At 33.4% G+C, this 22,422-nt stretch overlaps 3 protein-coding genes across 3 annotated transcripts; 2 read left to right on the forward strand and 1 right to left on the reverse strand.

Annotated features, from left to right (window-relative positions):
• Positions 1–4,264: 4,264 nt before the first annotated feature.
• Positions 4,265–5,401, forward strand: LOC11407461 (F-box protein CPR1). The gene is made up of 2 exons (XM_024773029.1): positions 4,265–4,386; positions 4,498–5,401. The coding sequence occupies exons 1-2, from the start codon at positions 4,265–4,267 to the stop codon at positions 5,399–5,401; spliced, it is 1,026 nt and encodes a 341-aa protein (XP_024628797.1).
• A 5,443-nt stretch (positions 5,402–10,844) lies between these two features.
• LOC11410005 (F-box protein At2g21930) lies at positions 10,845–15,942 on the forward strand. Its single transcript, XM_003628631.3, has 2 exons — positions 10,845–12,124; positions 15,576–15,942. The coding sequence occupies exon 1, from the start codon at positions 10,921–10,923 to the stop codon at positions 12,115–12,117; it is 1,197 nt and encodes a 398-aa protein (XP_003628679.1). The 5' UTR covers positions 10,845–10,920; the 3' UTR covers positions 12,118–12,124; positions 15,576–15,942.
• A 1,642-nt stretch (positions 15,943–17,584) lies between these two features.
• Positions 17,585–22,052, reverse strand: LOC11437961 (transcription factor SRM1). The gene is made up of 3 exons (XM_003628650.3): positions 21,156–22,052; positions 20,671–21,025; positions 17,585–18,382 (listed from the first exon to the last, which is right to left on the reverse strand). The coding sequence occupies exons 2-3, from the start codon at positions 21,009–21,011 to the stop codon at positions 17,851–17,853; spliced, it is 873 nt and encodes a 290-aa protein (XP_003628698.1). The 5' UTR covers positions 21,012–21,025; positions 21,156–22,052; the 3' UTR covers positions 17,585–17,850.
• Between the last annotated feature and the right edge of the window lie 370 nt (positions 22,053–22,422).

Genomic DNA, 22,422 nt, shown 5'->3' on the forward strand with positions numbered 1-22,422 from the left:
CATTGGACTAATTGGACCTGAATGAGTCTCTGTTGCTTGTTGCCTCGTTGCAGGGAGTTGTTGGTTCTTTTCATACACCAAATAGCTGACCTTTGTTTACTTAGGATTAATCATCGGAGGCATTTTATGTGTGGTTTATATTGCTTGTAATGCATGTTCGGGTTGTCATGCACATTTGTGTGTTTTTATTGGGTTAGGTCTATGTCCCCCCAATTTTTTTCCTGTATTTCTTTTTTCTTTTTTTAATAATATATATGAGCACTAGACACAAGATTACAATATAGATGATATATCACCTATTCTCTTTCTTGTTGTTTTTATGCTCTGGCCTTATAAAAAAAAGTTATTTAAATTGAAAATTGAGGACATAATTGGTAACTGAAAAAGTCAGCTCAAAAGAGCTAAAAGATATTGTTTTCTTCATATATAACTAGCGAAAAGATAGGCACTCACGTGTCCATCTTTCTGTTTTTTTACTGCGCTAACCTTTGAAAATTATCAATGGTGTTTTTTTTTTTTTATAAATTTTTAATTTCGATTAAAAGTAAAATATAAATGTTTTTTGTTTTCAAATTATAACAAATCAAACTATCAAAAAAAAAAAAAAACAAATCAAACTAACAATGATTATCTATTTGAATAAAACCAACAATATAACAAAAAAATATAAACTAAGTTGTTATTTTTTTAATGACACCAACAACAATCTTTATTATAGAAAAATTATTGTTTAAGGGTATAATTGTTATAATGAAAAATAAGTATAGATACACTCATTTAGTTTGTTACACATTTTAAATGATAAAGGAAAAAAGTGGACATTTGTGTTTGTTACACTCATTTAATTTGGTTTGTTAGAACTAGAAAGCAACAAACATTTACATTTTTGGTTTTAATCAAAATCAAACTTTAAAAAGAAAAAAACATAGTTCATAATTTTCAAATTTTAGTGCAGTAAAAAGAGCGGAAAGACGGGCACGTGATTGCCCCGTCTTTTCGCAAGTATTAAAGATTAATTTTGGGTTGACTTTTCCTCTTTCCAGATATCTAAACTTTTAGAATGACGACTTGAATAGTTCATTAGGTCTTGAAGTCTCACTTATATGCTGAAGTAGCTCGGGTCAAATACTTTAGTTTGGGCTTTAGAACAAAGCATATCGGTTCAGCTAATCTGCAAAATAGAATCAACGACAAATATGGAAGTCCTAAAATGTCGGAACATCTTTAGTATCGTCCAAAACAATAACAAATATTTCATAAAATATAAATACTACTTTAGGAATATTTCACAACTGATTTTTGTAAAGATATGCGCGTTGCTTGGTCAATAAGATAAGGAAATATTGTTTCCTTAAACCATAAGTGGCGCACGTACAAATAGGCATGAACCTAGACACACTGAACCGTGCCATGATGTTGGAACATCATATCCAACATCTTACGGATATGCCTAAACACATGTTAGAAGATTGGTTCTAACAACACAAACAAGGATATTTGTTTTAACAATAATGCAACTAATACAAATACCCAACATATAATGTTGTTATGACCATGCCAATGGCGACTATAAGATTATCCGTTATGTTGATACTTATCATTATAAACCTACTGACAAATTTAACTGGACTTATATACCAACAAGGCCACGCTCTTTTTGGGAGATTTATAGCGTAAGCAGTCACTCTTGGAAGAGACTTGATTTAGAGGATATGCCTGGAGGTAAAGGTCGTAAGGTGTACTTGAATGGATTGTGTTATTGGTGGGTGATGAGATATAATACATATAGGGCCGGTCCTAGGGCATAGGCCGCGAGTGCAACCAAATAAAATGTATCTGATTTAACCTCATCGATCAGTACATTCTTCATGCCATATCTTTGTAACTATGTATCTGCTTTTCTCATATGTTCGAAGTAAATACAGTCTATAAATAATGTGAAATTTCCGCCTCTGCCAATCTGTGCTTCAAAAGTGATTTATTAAATATACAAAACATTTAATTTATTTGCTGATGTTGTGTTAAATACTGTTGTTCACATTGTGTTAGCTGGTAGATGAAATTTTCAATCCTAATGCAGTTCCTTTATGCAGTTGATGCCTTGTTTTTCTCATTCATCAGAAGTAGCTACTGAAGAAAAAGATATTATGTAATCCCTTGTTGTTTTCCATATTCACTCTTGAACTAGATGCTTTTGAAGGAAGCTTGAAACTGATAAACAATTGCTTTATCAAGAAGAGTTTTTGAAAATTCAAAAAGAAAAATACAAGAAGATAGAGAGACTGTACAAAAATTGTAGTTTTGTTTTTTGGGTTAATGGTGCTTTACCCCTTGTAATATATGTCATTTTTGGTTTTCCCTCCTGTAAATTTTTTTTTTTTGATTTAACCCTCTGTAAATTTGGTCATAAAAAAACGACTTTATTTTTTTTTTCCAGAAGTTTTTTCGTTTTTTTATGACCTATTGGGGGGTATTCCAAATTTTTTTTTTTTACAGGGTAAATCAAAAAAAATATTTTACTGGAGGGATTACAAAAAATGACCTATATTACAGGGGGTAAAACATCATTAACCCTTTTTTTTTTAAAGCAAAAATGTTGGTTTTTATTTTAAAGAAAAAATTTTAGTTTATAAAAATATTTTTTTATCGCAGTCATATGATTTTTCCTTTAGATAAGAAGTAATTTATATATTTATGTTATCATGATCCTAATTGTTATTCGAATAAACAATAAATTATCGTTATTTTATTTTATTATATATACAAACAAACTAAAATACGTCGATCGAGTTAATAAATAATTTTGTTATATACTTTGACAAGAATAATTTCAATTAAAATTTAAAATTGTAATCAAAATTATACAAACAAACATAATAATTTTTCATCAAGATTGTTAGCATTTGTTCAAATTTTCCGTCATCAATTTTGGTCCCTTGAATACTAAAGAAAATTTTAGACTAAAAATTCTATTGCTAAAATATACATTATGTTTTTACTTAAAAAAAAACAAAAATTTTGTTATATACTTTGACAATAATCTTTGTCGTTTTACGCTGTTGACATGGATGTTGTGAGTTTGTTCACAAATTCATCCATTTTGTTTTTAGCAAATTTGCATTGTATCGATGTACTCAATCAATTTGAATGAATGATTATCATTTATTTTAGTAAAAAAAATGTTAAATATGCATTTAATCTTATTAGAACTAAAAGATAATGTATTTATGTATTTTTTTTGTCGCACTAAGACAAGGAAATCACGAAAGAAAAAACAAAATAGATGTGAAATAACTTATTTTTCTATAGTGGATCACTATACGTGATCCACAAAAGACCATACATTGAAATTGATGTTTATCGTTAGATTTTGTGTTCCACAATATCTTAAGATCTACCCTCTAACAAATATTTTTCTCTTTCTTCCCTAAGACACTCTTCTCTCTCCTCACTGACAATATCGCAAAAGTCTTAAATGATCCTTATAGACCTAACATCCCTAACGTGATGGCGTTAAAGAGCCTTCGAGTAGGGTACTTTGGTCCGTAGTAGCCTTCTTTTTCAGATAAATGGGGGCAATGTACATGCACACGCTCTGACCGTCAAGTTAGTAATTTCCATGGATGATAGGTATATTCGGATAAAAGTAAGCATACATGAATCAATGCCTCGAAGTTAGTACATTTATAGTGTAATCTTAGGGTTTTTGTCCTTGAACCTATGCTTGGACAGCTATCCTCAAGGGACAGTTGGATTCCTTAAGTGGTAGCTATGAATAGATTGTGATAAGATAGCCTCAGATCCAGAGTGTCTGGTCCAGATTGCCTCGAAGGGCTATCATTCCTATGTCGTGATGAGACAGGTCCACGCGATGGTCCTTATCGAACTTTATGGAGGGATATGCAAATTACAAATATAGCCTTGCAATAAAACTAAATTTAATTTGTTAACATTTTAAATTAATATTTATTATATTCTTGTAATTTTGATAGCTTTTAATTTTTATATTTTTTAAATTACATATTTGCCCATGTGAAAAAATGATACATATTTTAAAATAGAAAGATTAATATTATTATTATTATTATTTTGGTTACAACAGAGTTTATTAAAAATAAGAAAAGAAAAGAAAGTATTACAAACACCTTTTCATTCGCTACATCTTTTCTCTTGCAAAGAAAGACTCACTCTTGAAGAAGATCTGAGAAGAAACGGTTACAACACACACACACACAAACACTTCAAGAGCTCAAGAACTCCTTCAATGGCAAATCCACCAACTGGCAAGAGTAATGGTACGTTTGTTACTAATGACATTGCTTTCTCTGTTCTCTCCAAGCTTCCTCTTAAATCTATCAAGCGATTTTCTTCTGCTTGCAAATCTTGGTCTCAAGAGTTTGAAAAACCTAGTTTCTAACAAAATTTCTTCAACAATCTTGTTTCCAAATCTCATGATGATGATGATGATGTGAAACCTCTCTTTAACATCAACGATAGGTTGTATTTGCGTTCTGGTGACAATTTTCAGGATGAAAAAGAATTGGATATGAATCTGCCATCTGCATTTGATGCTAGGCATTTTCATATTTTAGGTTCTGCTATTCAGGGTGTTCTTTGTCTCTATATTGTTGGCAATCAGAAAAATATAATCTTGTGGAACCCTGATGTTAGTGGTCAATATAGAGTCCTTCCTACTGACTATGCCGAGGACCTAGGGTCTCGAGACGAAGACTTCGTCCCTAATTTTCAGGTTCATGGATTTGGTTATGACGCTGCTAATCATGATTTCAAGGTCATTCAACTTGTGAAGTACTTTGGCTATCATGAAACCATCTCCTTTTGGCAAGTGTATTGTCTCCGCAGTAACACGTGGACAAAACTTAACATACCTAGTGGTAATCAGATTCCATTTCATCAGTATTACCCTAATGGTTTGGAGGTTTACTTGGATGGTTTTTGCCATTGGTTGGGCAGAGTCGCATATGGTCAACTTTATCTCGTGTCATTCAACTTGACCAATTATAAGTTTTCAGTTGCAGCTGCACCTGTCGATGTAGGTGTAACTGAACAGTCTTTGAAATTGGTGGTGTTAAATGGGTCTGTTGCTATGATCAACCAACATGCTGATCCTATGTCTTTTAGCATATCAATTTTGGGTAAAATTGGTGTCAAAGAATCATGGACAAAACTTTTCAATGTTGCATCTTTGCCTTCTTTTAAGGATCCTATCTCAGCTGGGAAGAAGGGTGTTATATTCTTCAAAGGAGATGAAAACAATGGTAGAGTAGCTTGTTTTGATTTAACTACCAGGATGATTGAGAAGGAAATTGATTTTGGAGCAAAAAAGAATATTCAGCAAATCGTATTTTACAAGAACAGAAAGAACACCGGTCGTCATTGAGCTGAAGGTATAAATGGTTAACTGTTTTTGCGAGTTTTTACTAGTTAATTTTGTGCACCATAGTTTATGCTGCCAATTTGTCTGGAGTTATTAGGCTTCTCTTTGAGTTTAGGGGTCTCAATTAACTTCATATGTATACCCTGTCATTGCCCTCACTGCTAACAATATATGGGTCTTTGGTTGCATGTCGTTACCAGTTACTACTTATTGCATTTTACGGTATGCAATTACTATGGCATGTGTGACTGATTTTTGGTGATTTTAGTGATTCAATGTTACTAGGAATTTGGTCGGCTGCAATTTGTTCAAATGTTACTAGGAATTTTCCCCCATTCTGTTTTAATATTGTGTCATAGGGAGTCAGTCAGATTTTAGATAACTTCTGACGATTCTATTTTTATGATAAGTGAAAACTGTAGATGGTTCAAAGCATGGAAATACTGATTTTATTTTTTATTTTTTGGTAAGGAACCTAGTCTAAACACAGATCAAAGTATATGATTCTGCTCACAGAAGGTCCTTTAAAAATGTGCCAAAGTTGAACTTTTCCTCTAATCAGAAAACTAATACAGTCATCTTTATCAACTGAACACGGAAGAAAACCGTTGCATGGTAGCAGTAGTTATTAGACAGATAGACTGATTAAACCTTATATCTCTGCATACAAATCTAGTTAGTAATTAGAAGATAAATAGGGTAATCCTTTTCAACTAACTTCCTGCATTTAAATTTATTTACTGTCTGATTCACTTGCAGCATCCCCTAAAATATATATGATTTTCATTGTGACCTTAAAGTTTAAAACATCTTCCTAAAAAATCCTTATCCTACAAAATATTAATTTCAATTTAGGCATTTAAAATTATTCTCAGTAGTTTTGCATATTATCAACTATTAAGTAAGCAATCAATATCACCTCTGCAGTACAACTATTTTGGGAAGTTTACAAGACTCACCACAACTTCTTTGTCCATCGCTATTCCTTCCTAGAAAAACCCATGTGCCACAGAAAAAAGATAAGGTTATGATTAGTCTTTTTATAAAGAGTGACATCCCACGTACCTTACAATACATTTTTGTAAGGTTGAGTTATGAGTGTTAAAGGGGAATTTGATTGTGACTCGCCAATTTATTCGAAAAACTTTCTTCCGATTGGCCAAAAATGTAATTAGTTAATTTTTCTTTCCCAAGTTTAAAGGTCCCAAGAGAGTTATAAGTACAATTATTAGAATTTAGGATTTTATTACAAGTTGAATATTATGAAGTCGTTGCAATGCAAATAGGCGTTTCCCATATTATATTTACTATCAAGTGTATAAGAAAGAAATTATTGGCTTAAGAATCTTTCTTTACCATTTTTATTTCCACGCTCTTATCTTTTTTCTATTGTATGATGTTCTTCTTTCGATTCAAATTGTTTGCAGGGTCTTTTTTGAATTCTCTCAATTTTCATGTAGAAATCATTTATAATTTGGAAAGTTTTTCCAATCTAATTTTACCGTAATAAAAAACCCAATCCGTGAGAAGCATGCGATAGTAGGCCGAATAATCACGAGCTCGGCACAAGGGCGAGCAGGAGGAACATCTCCCCCTTATCTGATATTAAAAGGTCATGTGTATATGGCACTTTGACTAAGTACCCCCTTTTTACATATGCACTGGATTCGGTCAAGAGAGACTGCACCATCCTATGATTCTGAATCTGAACCAACTCCCCACACTGTAAATAAGAGGCTTCATGCCTCCCTCATTCACAATGTTGAAAGAAAACTATATATGTAAGCTATGACTCCTTAAAAGATGCTGGAGACGTCACTATCAACTCAAAGAGCACCTCTTTGTCGTCGCCATAGCAGGAGGGTCTCTACTGCTCTACAATAATGAATAAAACATATCTGCTTTAACCTTAGTATATTCTTCATACCATATCTCTGTAACCATGTTTGCTTTTGATCTCTCTTTTTGTTTACTTATATGTTCGAGGTAAATTACACCGGCTTGTACAAGCGATTTGATTGCAGTCAATCAAGTTAAAGAAATTTTAGATGGCGAATGGATACTAGACTTTAAAAGATTGAATTTGAGTTTTCAAGCATCATGCACAAGTTTCTGAAATGTAATGGAAAATTTAGAAATTACAGTCTATAAATTATGTGAAATTTTCTCCTCTCACATTCTGTACTTCAAAAGTGATTTATTCTATAATTGCATGTTTTTAAGGATAACAGTACATGTATGCCATGGAAGAGGCTATTAACTGGTAGATGAGTTCCTTTATATATGCATGGCTGTTGATGCATATTGCTGCCTTGTTTTCTTTATTGATCAGAAGTATGTAGCTACTAAAAAAATAATTTGTAATCCCTTGTATAAAAATAATTATGAGGAACAAAATTCTTTAATTGCTTCCGTAGAAAAAATAATTATGTAATCCCTTATATAAAAATAATTTGTTTTCCCGGTTGTTTTTCATCTTCACTAGGGACTTTGTAGGAAGCTTGAAACTGATAAACAATTGCATCAATTGGTTCTTCTTCTCATTCTAAACCACTTGAGACTAAATAACTAATTGTTTCGTTATATTTCTTGTTATTTGAATCAAAGATTTTGTAATGTAATGATTTTGCTATTTTGATGCAGTGGTCGTGATTGTTTTAATTAATGTTACTAGCATGTGTTTCCAATCTAATTTGCAACTAGAATTGTAATAATGGTATAGTTAGATTTTGAAGCTAAGGGTAAGTGTTCTTTTCTGGACAATTATTACTTGGAGGAGTTGCACTCATAGTCCATTTTTTAAAAGTTACTAGGATCGTTTGGTGCGCAGGATAGGGAGACAGGATATGATAAAATTATCATATCCTACTCAAATTTCTTGTTTGGTGCACCAATAGGAAAGGGATAAATTAAACCTTTTCTATATAAATTAAACATTTCCTAGGGTCATTTGGTGCGGAGGATAGGAAGATAGGATATGATAATATTATAATAATCTCTCCCAAAAGAATTTAGAATTTTTTAACAAAACATGAATTTAATATGAATTTTTATATTATTTATGGTTAAAAAATTCATATATAATTTATGTTTACTTGAAAAATTCTAATATTTTTTTAGGAAATGTTTTTACAATATTCTACACATTTATGTACAATTTCATTAAAAAATACTAAAATTTACTTTAAAATAGGGACCAAAAGTAGTGATTTAAAATTTTATAGGGACTAAAACGAAAAGTTGATATATTTATATGAACCAAAAACATATTTAACCCAAAAAATAATATAACAATTTTCTAATGTTTGTTGATCAGCGATAAAAAATAAAATAAAATAAAATAAATATCCTGTCACTATCATATCATATCCTTATCCAACCTTTTATCCTATCATGTTTCTATCATATCCTACGCACCAAAGGGATGATGAATAAGGTAAAGAAATTGAGGAATGAAGGTTGTTGAAATGAGTGAATAGGTAAAAACTCTCTGAAATTGTAATTTTTGTAAAAAATCCTCGCTTTTAAGAAACTTGAAAAACACCCTTGAAATTGTCAAACGTTAGTCAAATTAACCCCCTCTGTTTGTTTTGGCTATTAAATCATATGACGTGGCAATTAACTGTACACGTGGCACTTCCACATGCATTGGGGCATTATGCTTCTCTTTAAAGAACTCTTTTCTCACATTCTTGAAAGATGCACAATGCATTCTTTCCGCCATTACTAATAGAACGAAAGAGATCGATTTTGTTTTTCAAAATAGAATCTCGAACATGGAAATTAAGCTGCACAACATGCAAGATTTGTTTAATGCTACTAAAAATACATGCCATACTGGGATGGGTGTTGAATTAAGAAGTAGAAAGGTTCTAACGCCTTTAGAAACTAAGAAAAAGTGGATAACGGAAGAACCTCCTTTAATCTTTATCGAAGAAGAACCCCGTCCTGAAGAAGAAATTCCTGATGATTCGGTTGAGCAACAACTAGAAGACAAAACGTGAAGAAATAACAATTGAAGAAGAAACCGCAATACCTCCTCCCAAACCCACTAGAACTCCATACCCCCGTGTGGAGTTTGGCTTCCTGTGGAGGTATTTTCAGGGACCGTATATATAGGGATTTATCTTGGCAGTTTTGCAAGCAATCTTGGTGATTTGTTTGTTTTTGAGGCGGAACAGACAGGTACTATTCTTGCTTTGGGATATGGGGCTTCCCACTCTTGGCACAATATTTGGATAGAAAGCGATTCGACTTCAGCGGTTCAGGACTTTAAGAATGTTGACTTTGTTTCTTTCCGTCAACGGAACCGTTGTCATAATTCTTTTCATTTGGGCCTTCAAGCTATTTCCTCTCATATTTATGGGAGGGAAATAGTTGTGCGGATAAAATAGTTGAGTATGGGTATGCGGTTGTGCGTACTGTTTGGTTAGACTGCCTTCGTCTTTGTTGGCTGATTTTTTCCGTGACCGTGTAGGTTTACCGAACTATCAATTTCTTTATATTCATGGTTGCACAATTATTTTTCTGAGGGTCTTGGCCTAGTCCCCCGCCCCCAACATTAACCAACAAATTATCATCCATCACCACCAACAACAATGAACATCAACAAAAATCCTCCATGATTGCTTACCAAAAAACAATATCCTTGAAAGAAATATGTTTTTATAATTAAATAATATCCCAACTAGGTTAGCAGTCATCCAATCACCTAACTCAACCAATCACCGAACCCAACCCACTTTTTTGGGTGGATTTGATGGGTTTTTTTGGGTTGATCCAACCCATAAACACTCCTAGCTAAAATTGCAAAAGGGGGTAAACATAGAGGACTCGAAAGTAGTTATTTTTTTAAGACCAAAATCGCAACATTTGGATACTTAGGGGGCCAAAACAGTAATTAAGCCAAGCACCTCAGGATCATACCACCTAAAAAAATTGCATTTTCTTCTCACAAAATATTTTCCCACATCCATGAAACCTCCTCCCAGGATTTTCTTCAATCCAAGCAGTGACTAACGGGGAATTAACACCACAATGACAAACAACCTTGGTTCGATGCTTCAAGGAAGACCCACTGACCAATGAAGATGAATATCTATGGGTTTATCATTTTTAAAAACCATATTCACCCAATCACCCAACACAACCCACTTTTTTGGGTGGGTTTGACGGATTTTTTTGGGCCGACCCAACCCATGAACACCTCTAGCTAAAATTGCAAAAGGGGGTAAACACATAGGACTCGAAAGTAGTTATTTTTTTTAGATCAAAATCACAACATTTGGATACTTAGGGGGCCAAAACAGTAATTAAGTCAAAAATAAAATAATTAAAACATAAAATTAATTATTTATATATTTAATTGAAATGTTTACGTGCCACATCACTAATAATGATTATTACATCTTCGTTAAACACACACACCGTTTCATTACTAACTAACTAACTACTATATCTAATCCATTCCCACTCAAATTCATTCTAACATTCTTCATAACAAACTCGTTCGAGAACCTTCTATGGCGGAAGCTCCGAGATCTGAGAAGGTGATGGTTCCTCCAATGGCCGATCCATCAAGTGAGAACAAAGCAACTGAACGCATTCATTTTTCCATTCTCTCTAAACTCCCCATTAAATCTATCAACCGTTTTTCCACTGTTCGCAAGTCTTGGTCTGGATTGTTTGAAAACCCCGATTTCTTGAAAATGTTCTGCAAGAATCTCGTTTCTAAATATCATGGTAATAATGGTGATGATGTGGGACTACTCTTCAACATCAATTCCAAGAATTTGAGCTTGCTTTCTGGTGACAAGTTTAAGCCTTTGAATATGGTGAATCTGCCATCTCAATTTGTTGATTATAATAAGCATCTTGGTATTTTAGGTTCTGCTGTTGACGGTGTTATTTGTCTTTATGATGTTTACAATCAGAAAAATATAATACTGTGGAACCCTTCAAATAATGAAAAGCGTGTTCTTCCTACTAACTATGCTGAGGATCTAGGTGGTATAGATGACTGCATCCCTAATATTTGTGTTCATGGATTTGGTTATGACACTGTTCATCGTGATTTCAATGTCGTTCAATATGTGATTAATGATAACGTTTACTCTGATGGTAGTTTAGATCAAACTGACTCGTTTTGGCAAGTGTATAGTCTGAAGAGTAACAAATGGAAACCATTAGATGGTGTTCGTCTTCCATTTCTTCAGTATAACCCTAATGGTTTGGAGGTCTGCTTGGATGGTGTTTGTCATTGGCTAGGCAGAAAAGAAACAAATAGTCAACTTTTTCTTGTGTCATTCAACTTGGAGGCATTCAACTCGGCACTTACACCAGTGGATGCAGATGTAACTGAATCGTCTTTGAAATTGATGGTGTTAAATGGGTCTGTTGCTATGATCACACAACATGCTGATCCTATGTCTTTTAGCATATCAATTTTGGGTCAAATCGGTGTCCAAAATTCATGGACCACATTTTTCAATGTTGCATCTTCGCCTTCCATTAAGAATCCTATTGCTGCTGGTAAGAAGGGTGTTATATTTTTCAAAGGAAATGAAAAAGATGGTAAAGTAGCTCGTTTTGATTTAACTTCCGGGATGATTGAGAGGGTAATTGATTTTGGAGCAAAAGAGAATATTCAGCAAATCGTATTTTACAAGGAAACCGACCAGATCCTTTCAAAAAAGAGAAAGAGCACCCATCGTCATTGAGCTGAAGGTATAAATAGTTAACTGTTTTTGCGAGTTTTTACTAGTTAATTTTGTACACCGTAGATTATGCTGCCGATTTGTCTAGAGTTATTAGGCTTCTCTTTCAGTTTAGGGGTCTCAATTAATTTTATATGTATACCCTGTCATTGCCCTCACTGCTAACAATATATGGGTCTTTGGTTGCATGTCGTTACCAGTTACTACTAATTGCATTTTACGGTATACAATTACTATAGCATGTGTGACTGATTTTTGGTGATTTTAGTGCTCCAATGTTACTAGGAATTTGGTCGGCTGCAATTTGTTCAATTTCTGATGCCTTCATTGCTTCAAATGTTACCAGGAATTTTCCCCCATTCTGTTTTAATACTGTGGCATAGGGAGTCAGACTTTAGATAACTTGTGAAGATTCTATTTCTATGATAAGTGAAAACTGTAGATGGTTCAAAGCATGGAAATACTGATTTTATTTTTTATTTTTGCTAAGGAACCTAGTCTAAACACAGATCGAAGTATATGATTCTGCTCACAAAAGGTCCTTTAAAAATGTGCCAAAGTTGAGCTTTTCCTCTAATCAGAAAACTAATACGGTCATCTTTATCAACTGAACACGGAAGAAAACCGTTGCATGGTAGCTGTAATTATTAGACAGATAGACTATTAAACCTTATATCTCTGCATACAAATCTAGTTAGTATTTTGAAAATAAATTGGGAAATCCTTTTCAATTTATTTCCTGCATTTAAACTTATTTATTGTCTAGTTCACTTGCAGCATCCCCTAAAATATATATGATTTTCATTGTGACATTAAAGTTTAAAACATCTTTCTATAAAATCCTTATCCTACAAAATATTAATTCCAATATAGGCATTTAAAATTATTCGCAGTAGTTTTACATATTATCAACTATTAAGTAAGCAGTCAATATCACTTCTGCAGTATAACTATTTTGGGAAGTTTACGAGACTCACCACAACTTCTTTGTCCATCGCTATTCCTTCCTAGAAAAACCCATGTGCCACAGAAAAAAGATAAGGTTATGAATAGTCTTTATAAAGAGTGACATTCCGCATACCTTACAATCCATTTTTGTAAGGTTGAGTTAGGCCAAATTCAAACTCTACGATGATATCAGAGTGTACTGGTTTGAGCCACATAAAGCTGAATAGTAGTGACGCCCCTCATCTTAAAAGTCGGACATCCAAAACAATGAACGCGGAATTTCCAGCACTTGCTATTATATTTTGTGCTTGATTGCTGGTATTAAAGAATTTGGTTATCATTGCATCATCAAATCCTTCTTTATTAGGCTTTTTTCTATCTCATAGGGAGTAAGACTTTAGGTGCAACTTGTGAAGATTCCATTTATATGATGGAGTCCATGTCAGCATGGCCTTTTTTCTATTGAATGGCAGCTTTATTTTAGTATTTTTCAATATTACATGTCAGCATGGCCTGCCTTACACTTACCATCAGATGAGCCATTTGAAGTATAAATCTTAAATGTGAGAATTATAAGATGGATCAAAGCATGGAAGTACTAAATTTTTAGCTAAGGAACCTAGTTTAAACACAGATCAGAGTTTTAGGTTCAAATCAACTAGCCACCTTGAGTAGTAAACAATAAATGGCTCTGGAGTTGCTGCAGAGTTTCCCTCGTTAGGTCAACTACAAAGCTTTAATTATAAAAAGATTCTGCTCACAAAAGGTCCTTTAAGAAATAACAGAGTTGAGCTTTTCATCATCAAAAAACTAACACAGTAATTTTTATCAACTGAACATGGTCGAAAACCGTTGCATGATAGCAGTGGTTATGAAACAGATAGATTGATTAAACCTGAAATCTCTGCATACAAATCTAGTTAGTATTTTGAAGATAAATTGGGAAATCCTTTTCAATTTATTTCCTGCATTTAAACTTATTTATTGTCTGGTTCACTTGCAGCATCCCCTAAAATATATGATTTTCATTGCGACATTTAAGTTTAAAACCTCTTCCTATAACTGAAGATTTTATTAAGCATTTAAACTTATTCTCAGTAGTTATGCATATTATCAATTTATTAAGCAAGCTATCAATATCACTTTCTTCTGAAATATAACTATGTTAGTAGTAAGTGTACGTGACTCAATGCAGCTTCTTTGTCTATCACGATAAGTCTAATATATAACTCTTGCTTGCTCTTCTTGAGGAATCTTAGTAGTTAGTATGATATATGTTCGTACCACGTAAGTCTGTAACTTTGGTGCATCATAAAATTAGTTTGTGTTTGTTTCTGCGTTGCTATCGTCCACCACCGTGCGTGTTTCTTCACTTTGACAATTTGTAGCTTTGAAATTATCGCGGTGGGAAATCGTTAAGAACGCGAGAAAAATGTTTCTGATGCGTTATGAAACGAGCACTTAAATGTGTATATGTACGGTAAATGCCTGAGAAACTGTAACTTTATGTTTGGATCCAATAGTACGTTTGAAACGGAAATTGTACAGGATACACTTTACAACATAGTTATAAAGTGCTTATATAGTTACTGGTGTTCTTTTGTAACCAAGTGCTTATAGACAAACAACTCCATCAGAAGTGAAGAAATTATGAACGGTACTAAGTTGTAAAGGATACACACCATACGCTACCAAGTTCTTGAGAGTTATGTTGCCTTTGGATTGAGTTCTGATGAGAGGTCCAGAAACATGGGATTTCATGTGGTTAAATAGCGGATAAATAACATACTTGAAAATCTATGCTATGCACTTCCACTAGTTCACTCCTTGTATGCTTGATTTTTGGTTTCTTAGTTAGTTTGTGTTTTTGCATCTATTTCATAGTTATGTCTTGATTTTGGTTTTTATGGGTATGCTTGATTTTGGTTATCGATGTGCCTATCATTGTTAAATGCTTCATTAATTAATGGCTGCTACTATAATGGAATTAGTTCATTGTTAAATATTACTGATGTGCCTTTTTGTTTTTGCTGTTGTTTTGACTCTTCATAGATATTCTCTGTTGCATTTTTTAATGCTATCGTTCTTGCTTCTTCATATGGTAATAATATTGTTAGCAATTTTATTCGACTAATATAAGCATTTGTCGCTGATTGAGAGAGCTTGTGCATTAAGGTTTCTGATGGCTTCTCAGTTCTCAATCATTCCTTATAATTATGTAGAAGCTTGTTTTGTTCTTATTCATTCATCAATCAATAATGTTGTATGTGTGGATGAGGATTAGCAATTTAGCATCTGTATCTCAGTCAGTGTATACACAATTAAGCTTGTTGAATCACGTGATGCCAAACATTTAATCAGCATTGATATATTTATCTATTTTGATGTGTTTAATTATCCCTTTTGTGTGGATTAGTTTGGACTTACAATCTGTAGATTATCAAAGGGAAAGTTTGCAATATGTATATATTAGATTTCATCATTGACTTATATGTTGCTTTTTCTTTATGCAGGATCTTCACAAAGATGAACATGGAAAGCTTCTTGTTCCTTTTACTTTATGGTCCAAAGACGAGTTATGAACAAGTTGTAATGGTTGAGTTCTTTTTTACCATTCCTAGTAACTTTGGCGTACGCAAACTTTGTAGTGTAATGGTTCGGTTCGTTTAACAAACTTTGACAGAAGCAAGCAACTTAGCTTTCTGTGAATGTTTTGGTTCTTTTTAGGAAACTTTGGCAGATGCAAACTTTAGTGTAATGGTTTGGTTCGTTTTTACCACTCCTAGTAATGCATCGTTATTTTCCTCAATATTCACTTGTTGTGGTTTATTTTCCCTTTCATCATGCACTATCATTGAAATTTGTTGATGTTGTTTTTGATATTTCTCTTGCACTTCAACTTGTTGTTCTTGTGTGAAATCCTTTTCTGTTTTACATTCTACATTTCTTAATTCACTCATCTCTTTTTGCAAACATTGTTTATCATTATTCTTCATTATAATCTCTGGTTCCTCCCTTACTTCAGTATAGTCTCATTCACCTTTGCAAACTTTTCGTTTTTCGCACCATCTCTTGAAACTTCGTGTTTTTCTTCCATCAAATATTCCAATATTAACATCCTCTTCCTCACTTAACTGATCAATGGACTCAATTTTTTATTTCTAATTTCTTTCACGATTATTTCCTTAATTCCATTCGCACTCTTCTCAATTTCCTCTTGCATCATTTCCTTTATTTGTTTCCACATCTATCTTTTTTAATCTTCCACCTTCACCCTGTTCCACAAAATATTCAGTCTCTTTGCTCACCACATTTTTTTTTATTCTTGCATCTTAATATTCAATCCTTCAATTTCCTTTGACGTACTTTTAGGTAAGTTCTTAGGAAACTCTTTCTTTATAGTTACCATTCCATAATCAAATCTTTCTTTATTAGGCTTTTCTCTATCATATTCTTCATCTCTATCTTTAGTTTCCATTTAGGCTTTACAACTTTTTTTTTTTTTTTTTGGTACAAACTTTACAACTTTCTTTAATATTGTGGCATTGGGAGTAAGACCTTGGGTAACTTCTGAAGATACCATTTATACGATAGTCTAAACACAGATTAAAGTTTTAGGTTTAAATCAACAAGGCAGTTTTAGTAGAAAGTACTAAATGGCTCTGAAGTTACTGCAGTGTTTCCCTCATTAGGTCAACAACAAAACTTTGATTATGACAGATTCTGCTCACAAAAGGTCCTTTAAAAATTTGCAGCAAAGAACATATCCCAGTGGCTCGACTGACCACTGCTAAGCCGAACAGCCATCGCAATCGGACAGTCATGCATGACATGCAGCGACGTTTTGACAGTCTCTTTGCAATGAACACAGCGCTGCTCCCAGATGCATAGAACTCAACCTACCAGTAGTCTATTAGTCAACACTCGATCATGTTCGAGCAACCATTTAAAACACCGAATTCTCTCCAGAACACCAATTTCCCACAATCTAGTCTATGAGTTAGGATCAGACCCAAAACCACTCAGCATATATCCTGCCCGTACTCGATACCAGGCGGAGGAATATCACAAATTCTGTTCACAAAAACATCGACAGCCAATCCTGCAACTCGTTGATCCGCCAGTCACCATTGGAATCTACCAATTCAGCCCTTGCAACGTTTAGAGCATAAAAATATGGATGACTCAATAACATATTTAGGACAAACTTTGCTATCATCTGAAAATTTGAGCTTTAGAACTAACTAAACTCTAAAAGTGAGAATTGGTCAAGCCTTATAAAGACTTCTTTGCAGATGTATTTACTTGATTTGGTAAAAGGACGATAAATAACAAAAATACAGTGCTTGGATTAGGAAGGGAAAAATCAATAAAAAAATGCTGCCAACCATAAGAATTGCCCCCTACAAGTATAAGAATTGTCAATTTTACTAATTGAAATACTCTGACAGATATGCGGCCAACCATCAGATTCAAAGTATAATAATAAACCTTAAAAATTTAAAGCCATACGAACTTCATATACATCACGAATCGCTTTATATGATTATCTGTAATAACAATTTAAATCATTCGGTAAAAATAATTAATAACAATCTAAATATTCACAATTATTTTTTACTTAAATGCAGTCCTATGCTAAGGATGTCAAATATTCATGTCTTATTCAAAATAATTGAATGAGCAAAAAAACTCTAGCTTGGATACAAGCAACAATGTACGAATATAAAAAGAATTAAAAACTAAATGTTCTTTCTATGCATGTACACTGCGCCTCTTATAACCACTTCATGATTGAGCATATGTATGTAGCATGGCATATGTCATAGGACCCAGGTTCATTGGTACCCCTGGCATAACTGTCTCAGAAACTGGTCCAAGACCATAATCCATGTCTCCGGGAGCAGTCAAATTCACTGTAGTACCAACTGCAGATACAACTGGTCCTCCTATAGGTTGCCCGATCCTAGGAGCAGCGTGTATTCCAGCAGGTGGGGATGGAGGATTATCAAGAGTTTTGATTCCAGCAGGTGGGACTGGAGGAGCTTGTTCGGCTGATTGTCCAGCAGAATTTGCAGCAGAATTGCTTGCTTGACCGGTAATTGGTCCTTGAGGTGCTGAAATGTCTCCATTTTTGACAAAGGTGACATCATGTATGCTGGATCGCCTTCTTTCTTTCTTCTCTTTCATTGAATCCTGACGAATTTTGTATTTCTGAGCATGGCTTGCTACTTGTGTAGGTGTTCTTGTCACCACACTGTACCTTGATATACTTCGCCAGTCACCCCATCCATGGTTCTCCAGGCCTTGAAGAAATAGCCTGTTCAACAAACTTGAAAATACTTAAAAACAACAACAACAACAATAATAATAATAGTTGTGATTAATATGCTATTGACAGCCATATAACTAATGTCTGCAATTAATGTTACAGATAATCATCTAATGGCTGAACATCAAACTTAAAACCAAAAAGATCTGAGAGGTACTATTAGTTACTTGTCAGAGGTAATGTAATCATTTTAGCACTATCATGAGCAGACAAAGAAAAACATCAATAACCGAGCTTCCAACCTAGTAAAAAACTTCTGCGTTTAGTATATGTTAAACTTACCCAATTCTAGTCCTTATTTATCAGTATTTACCAAACTTCCTAATTCAAACTTTCCCATGTTAGAAAAGTTTTTATGCTAAGATCCAGCAAAAAGATGGAGACTCGTGTATAATAATCATATTCAAAGTCACCATCTACAAAGATGATCAAATGCTAAAATGAGAGCTTTTCTTAACCAGTAACTCTAAATTTAGTCAACAAACTAATTCTAATCAGTTTCGTCGACGTCAGAATGGCAAAATCCGCCGTAAAAAAAAAAAAAGCAATGCAGCCGATAGCACCCCCATAGCAAGCGTCCTTGCACAAATTGTCTATGGTGGTTGTCAAAAAATCCGCCACGCCATTAAATGATATTGGTATTTGTAAGAAACAAACTCATCAAATGTTTCTAACAGCCAGCAATACATTGTTCTACATTACGTTGTCAAACAATCTCCTGACACCATTGTTTCACAGATCTGATATTAGTAACTTTTCCAAAGATTGGAGTAAACCCATAACAAAATCCAGCAAAACAATCCAGTGTAACTCGCGGCAACATTGGAGGCAAATTATCATAAATCCTATATCAATGTATCAAAGTCTAAACGAGGCACACTAAATTCTAATGTGTACATGATGAGTAGAACATTCTAGGATATTGTGTTAGTATTAGGAGAAACAAACCACTAAAATCATTAAGGATGTTCATGTTTTCATTTTGATATCACTTTTCTCTTTATGAATAAAAATTTTAGAACCCCAAACATTTTCATTGATGTTTTAATTCTAGGTTATTGCCTAATTCAAATGCATGCCTCACGGTTCAGTGAACACTTAGAGAACATGCCTCACGGTTCAGCGAACACTTAGAGAAGTACCTCCAAATGACCTACCAATCAAGGACCACTAGGATTTGAACCCAAAACGCTTTACCCAACACTATCTAATCCTACTAGTTGAGTCAACCGTCATTAGAAGTGTAGTAAGTTCTAATAAATACATTGGATCACAGAGGACCACATCAGAAGAATTTATTACAGTAACATAGTAATCACAATCCCTTCTAACATGGATGATGGAACTAGCAGAACTCAATTCATTCAAGTCCTCATTAAATCCATAGTTTTATTTACTTCATTCTCACCTAAAACCTTAGATAAATGCTACGTACTGGTAAAGGAGAACCAGATACAATGGTTTAGTAAAACAGTCACAGTGGTTAACTGGCATAACAAAATTGAAAACTTCTCTAACAAAGATCCGTTGAAAAATTTTAAGGCACAGCTAACATAGCTTAGGATGTATATATCAGTATCGTCAAATAGCGGCTTTAGTGGCACTATATCACTATATAGCATAGCAGAATTTGAACAAATTGCTATGATTTTGTGCTACACTATTAAGTACAAGGTGTTGTCAAATAGCGACTATAACAATGTAGCCAGTGTTATTGATGGGGGAAAGCCAAAAATCCGTCATTTTAATCATCCATATCCACCATAAAACACTATGATGCCTTTTACCAATTGGATATGGTGGTTGTCCAAAAATCTGTTACCGCAATCCGTCATGGCTATTTTCCTCAATCCACAATTATAACACCGACACATCTAAGCTCCAAAACCTCAAGAGTATATTTAAATAAAATAAAGGTTTAATATGATTTTAATCAATGCAATTAATAGTTATAGTGTTTTTTGGTTTTAGCCTCCCTAAGTTTTTTTGTTTAGATTCTGTCCCAGTAAATTCAAAAATGATTGCTTTTAGTCTCTAACGTCATACATGACCCAATAAAATCATGTCACGTGACCCAATAAGCTAACATCAAGAACTAAAAGCAATACTTTTGAATTTGCAGAGATTTAATCCAATAAAAAAAAAACTTACAAGACTAAAACCAAAAAACATTATAGTTGCAAGGACTAAAATCATATTTAAACCTAGTACGTATGCTATATTCATTTATTCACCAGTATTTAATTATAATAGTTACAAAGTAAGGATAAACTAACCTATGTTCATCTTCCGTCCAAGGAACACCCTTTCGCCGTTCTTGATAAGAACTCGAAGCCTTAGTTCCCTTTTTCACAGCTCCTCCTTCACCAGCACACGTTGTTGAGCTCTTTGAAAAAGAATCATAATCTGGCAGAGGCACAAAACCAGATTCAATGTGGTTGATATCATCAAACAAAACCACATAGTGACGTTTAATCTCTTCTAAAGTTTTCCCGGGCACATCAGCCGCAATTTTCTCCCATCGATCCACAGCGTCCTCGGGATAATTCGCCAATGTATTTTCAAATGCTTTGTCTTGATCTCTGCTCCACTCACAGCTGCTACCCACTTCATCCATTATTCTGTGAATTACTTCAATCGTGATTTTGATTCAAAATTCAAAATCAAAAGAATAAGTTTAGATTACATAGTGCAGTGATTATAAACAAAAGAACTAGAATGATTGAAAGAGAAAATTGAGAAATAAGCGAAGAAGAAAAACCTAGGTCGGAATTTGTTACTGTTGATTGCGATTGAAACTAGTTTCTCAGTGACGAGTTGAATGCGACTCGAAAAGTTGTGAGTTTGAATGTTTTAGGGTTTTAAATGATGCTATTTATATATCTTTAGTTAATGGGGCCCATCAAAATAAAATGGATTAGGTTTATGTGTTTTTTTAATAATTGGATTGGATTCGGTTTAGATTTGAAGAATTTCATTTCATCTCTCCTTTTTATATATGGTGTTTCAACAAATATTTTTGCATAATTGGGTTTATAGTAATGGTAATTTTAATAATTTAGAGCAATTTTCGCTCTTAGTTAATCAACCGAATTTCGGATTATTAATGTTGTGTTTGGAACAGCTGTAAATTTCTTCAAATGCACGTCTGGTCTGACTTCTTTAAATCCACATTAAACTTGAATAGGATATTCAAAACCTAGTCAAAATGTGATCCTATTATTCTCAGCTAGTCAATGAACAATATATACATTGGATGAAAACACCAAGAGAGAAATTGTGGGAAATAGTGCAATAACAAAGGATTTCAAGTTTGCTTTACTAAGGAAATAGTGCAAATACCATGATGAGCTTGCACTCAAAAGTATTCATATCAATTCAAAATCAAACAACTTAATTTCGAAGTGAAGAAAAAAGATTTACATTTAGTTCATAATGTATTAAATGTTTTGAGAACCGTAATTTTATTGGTGTGAGACTTTAAAAACGTACGTTTTTTTCTCTTCATCATTGTGTGGAACTTTAAAACTTTAGTATTGCGTTTAGAACACATGACTCCATTATAGCAAGCAAGTTCTGGATTTTTGTCCATATTATTCTCCATTATTTTCATGTAGACCCCTTTTGTTCTCCCAAGAACGCGAGCCATTCATGTTAAAACTATGTTATGACCTACTTGCTAGCTTATGTAAAAAAGGTTGTACATTTTTTTATTTATGAAATAAATAAATTTTCATATTTAACGGTGTAATGGAGCAGGATTGTTTATTTTTCTAAAACTATTATGGAACTTTTTTTATAAAAATTTCTTTTTAATTAAATAATTTTTTAAGAAATATTAAATATGATTAAATTATAATTTTGGATGCATTTTTATAATTAAATAAAAATTATTTAACAAACATTCTTTTTTTCATTAATAAAATATTTCTTGTAGTGCCAATAAACTTCGAATAGGACTCTCTCCTATAGAGGTAACCTAGTAACAAAAAGAAAAATATACTCCATTGTCGATAATCAAATTATTA

This window comes from Medicago truncatula, chromosome 8, assembly GCF_003473485.1.
Source record: "Medicago truncatula cultivar Jemalong A17 chromosome 8, MtrunA17r5.0-ANR, whole genome shotgun sequence".
NCBI lineage: Eukaryota > Viridiplantae > Streptophyta > Magnoliopsida > Fabales > Fabaceae > Medicago > Medicago truncatula.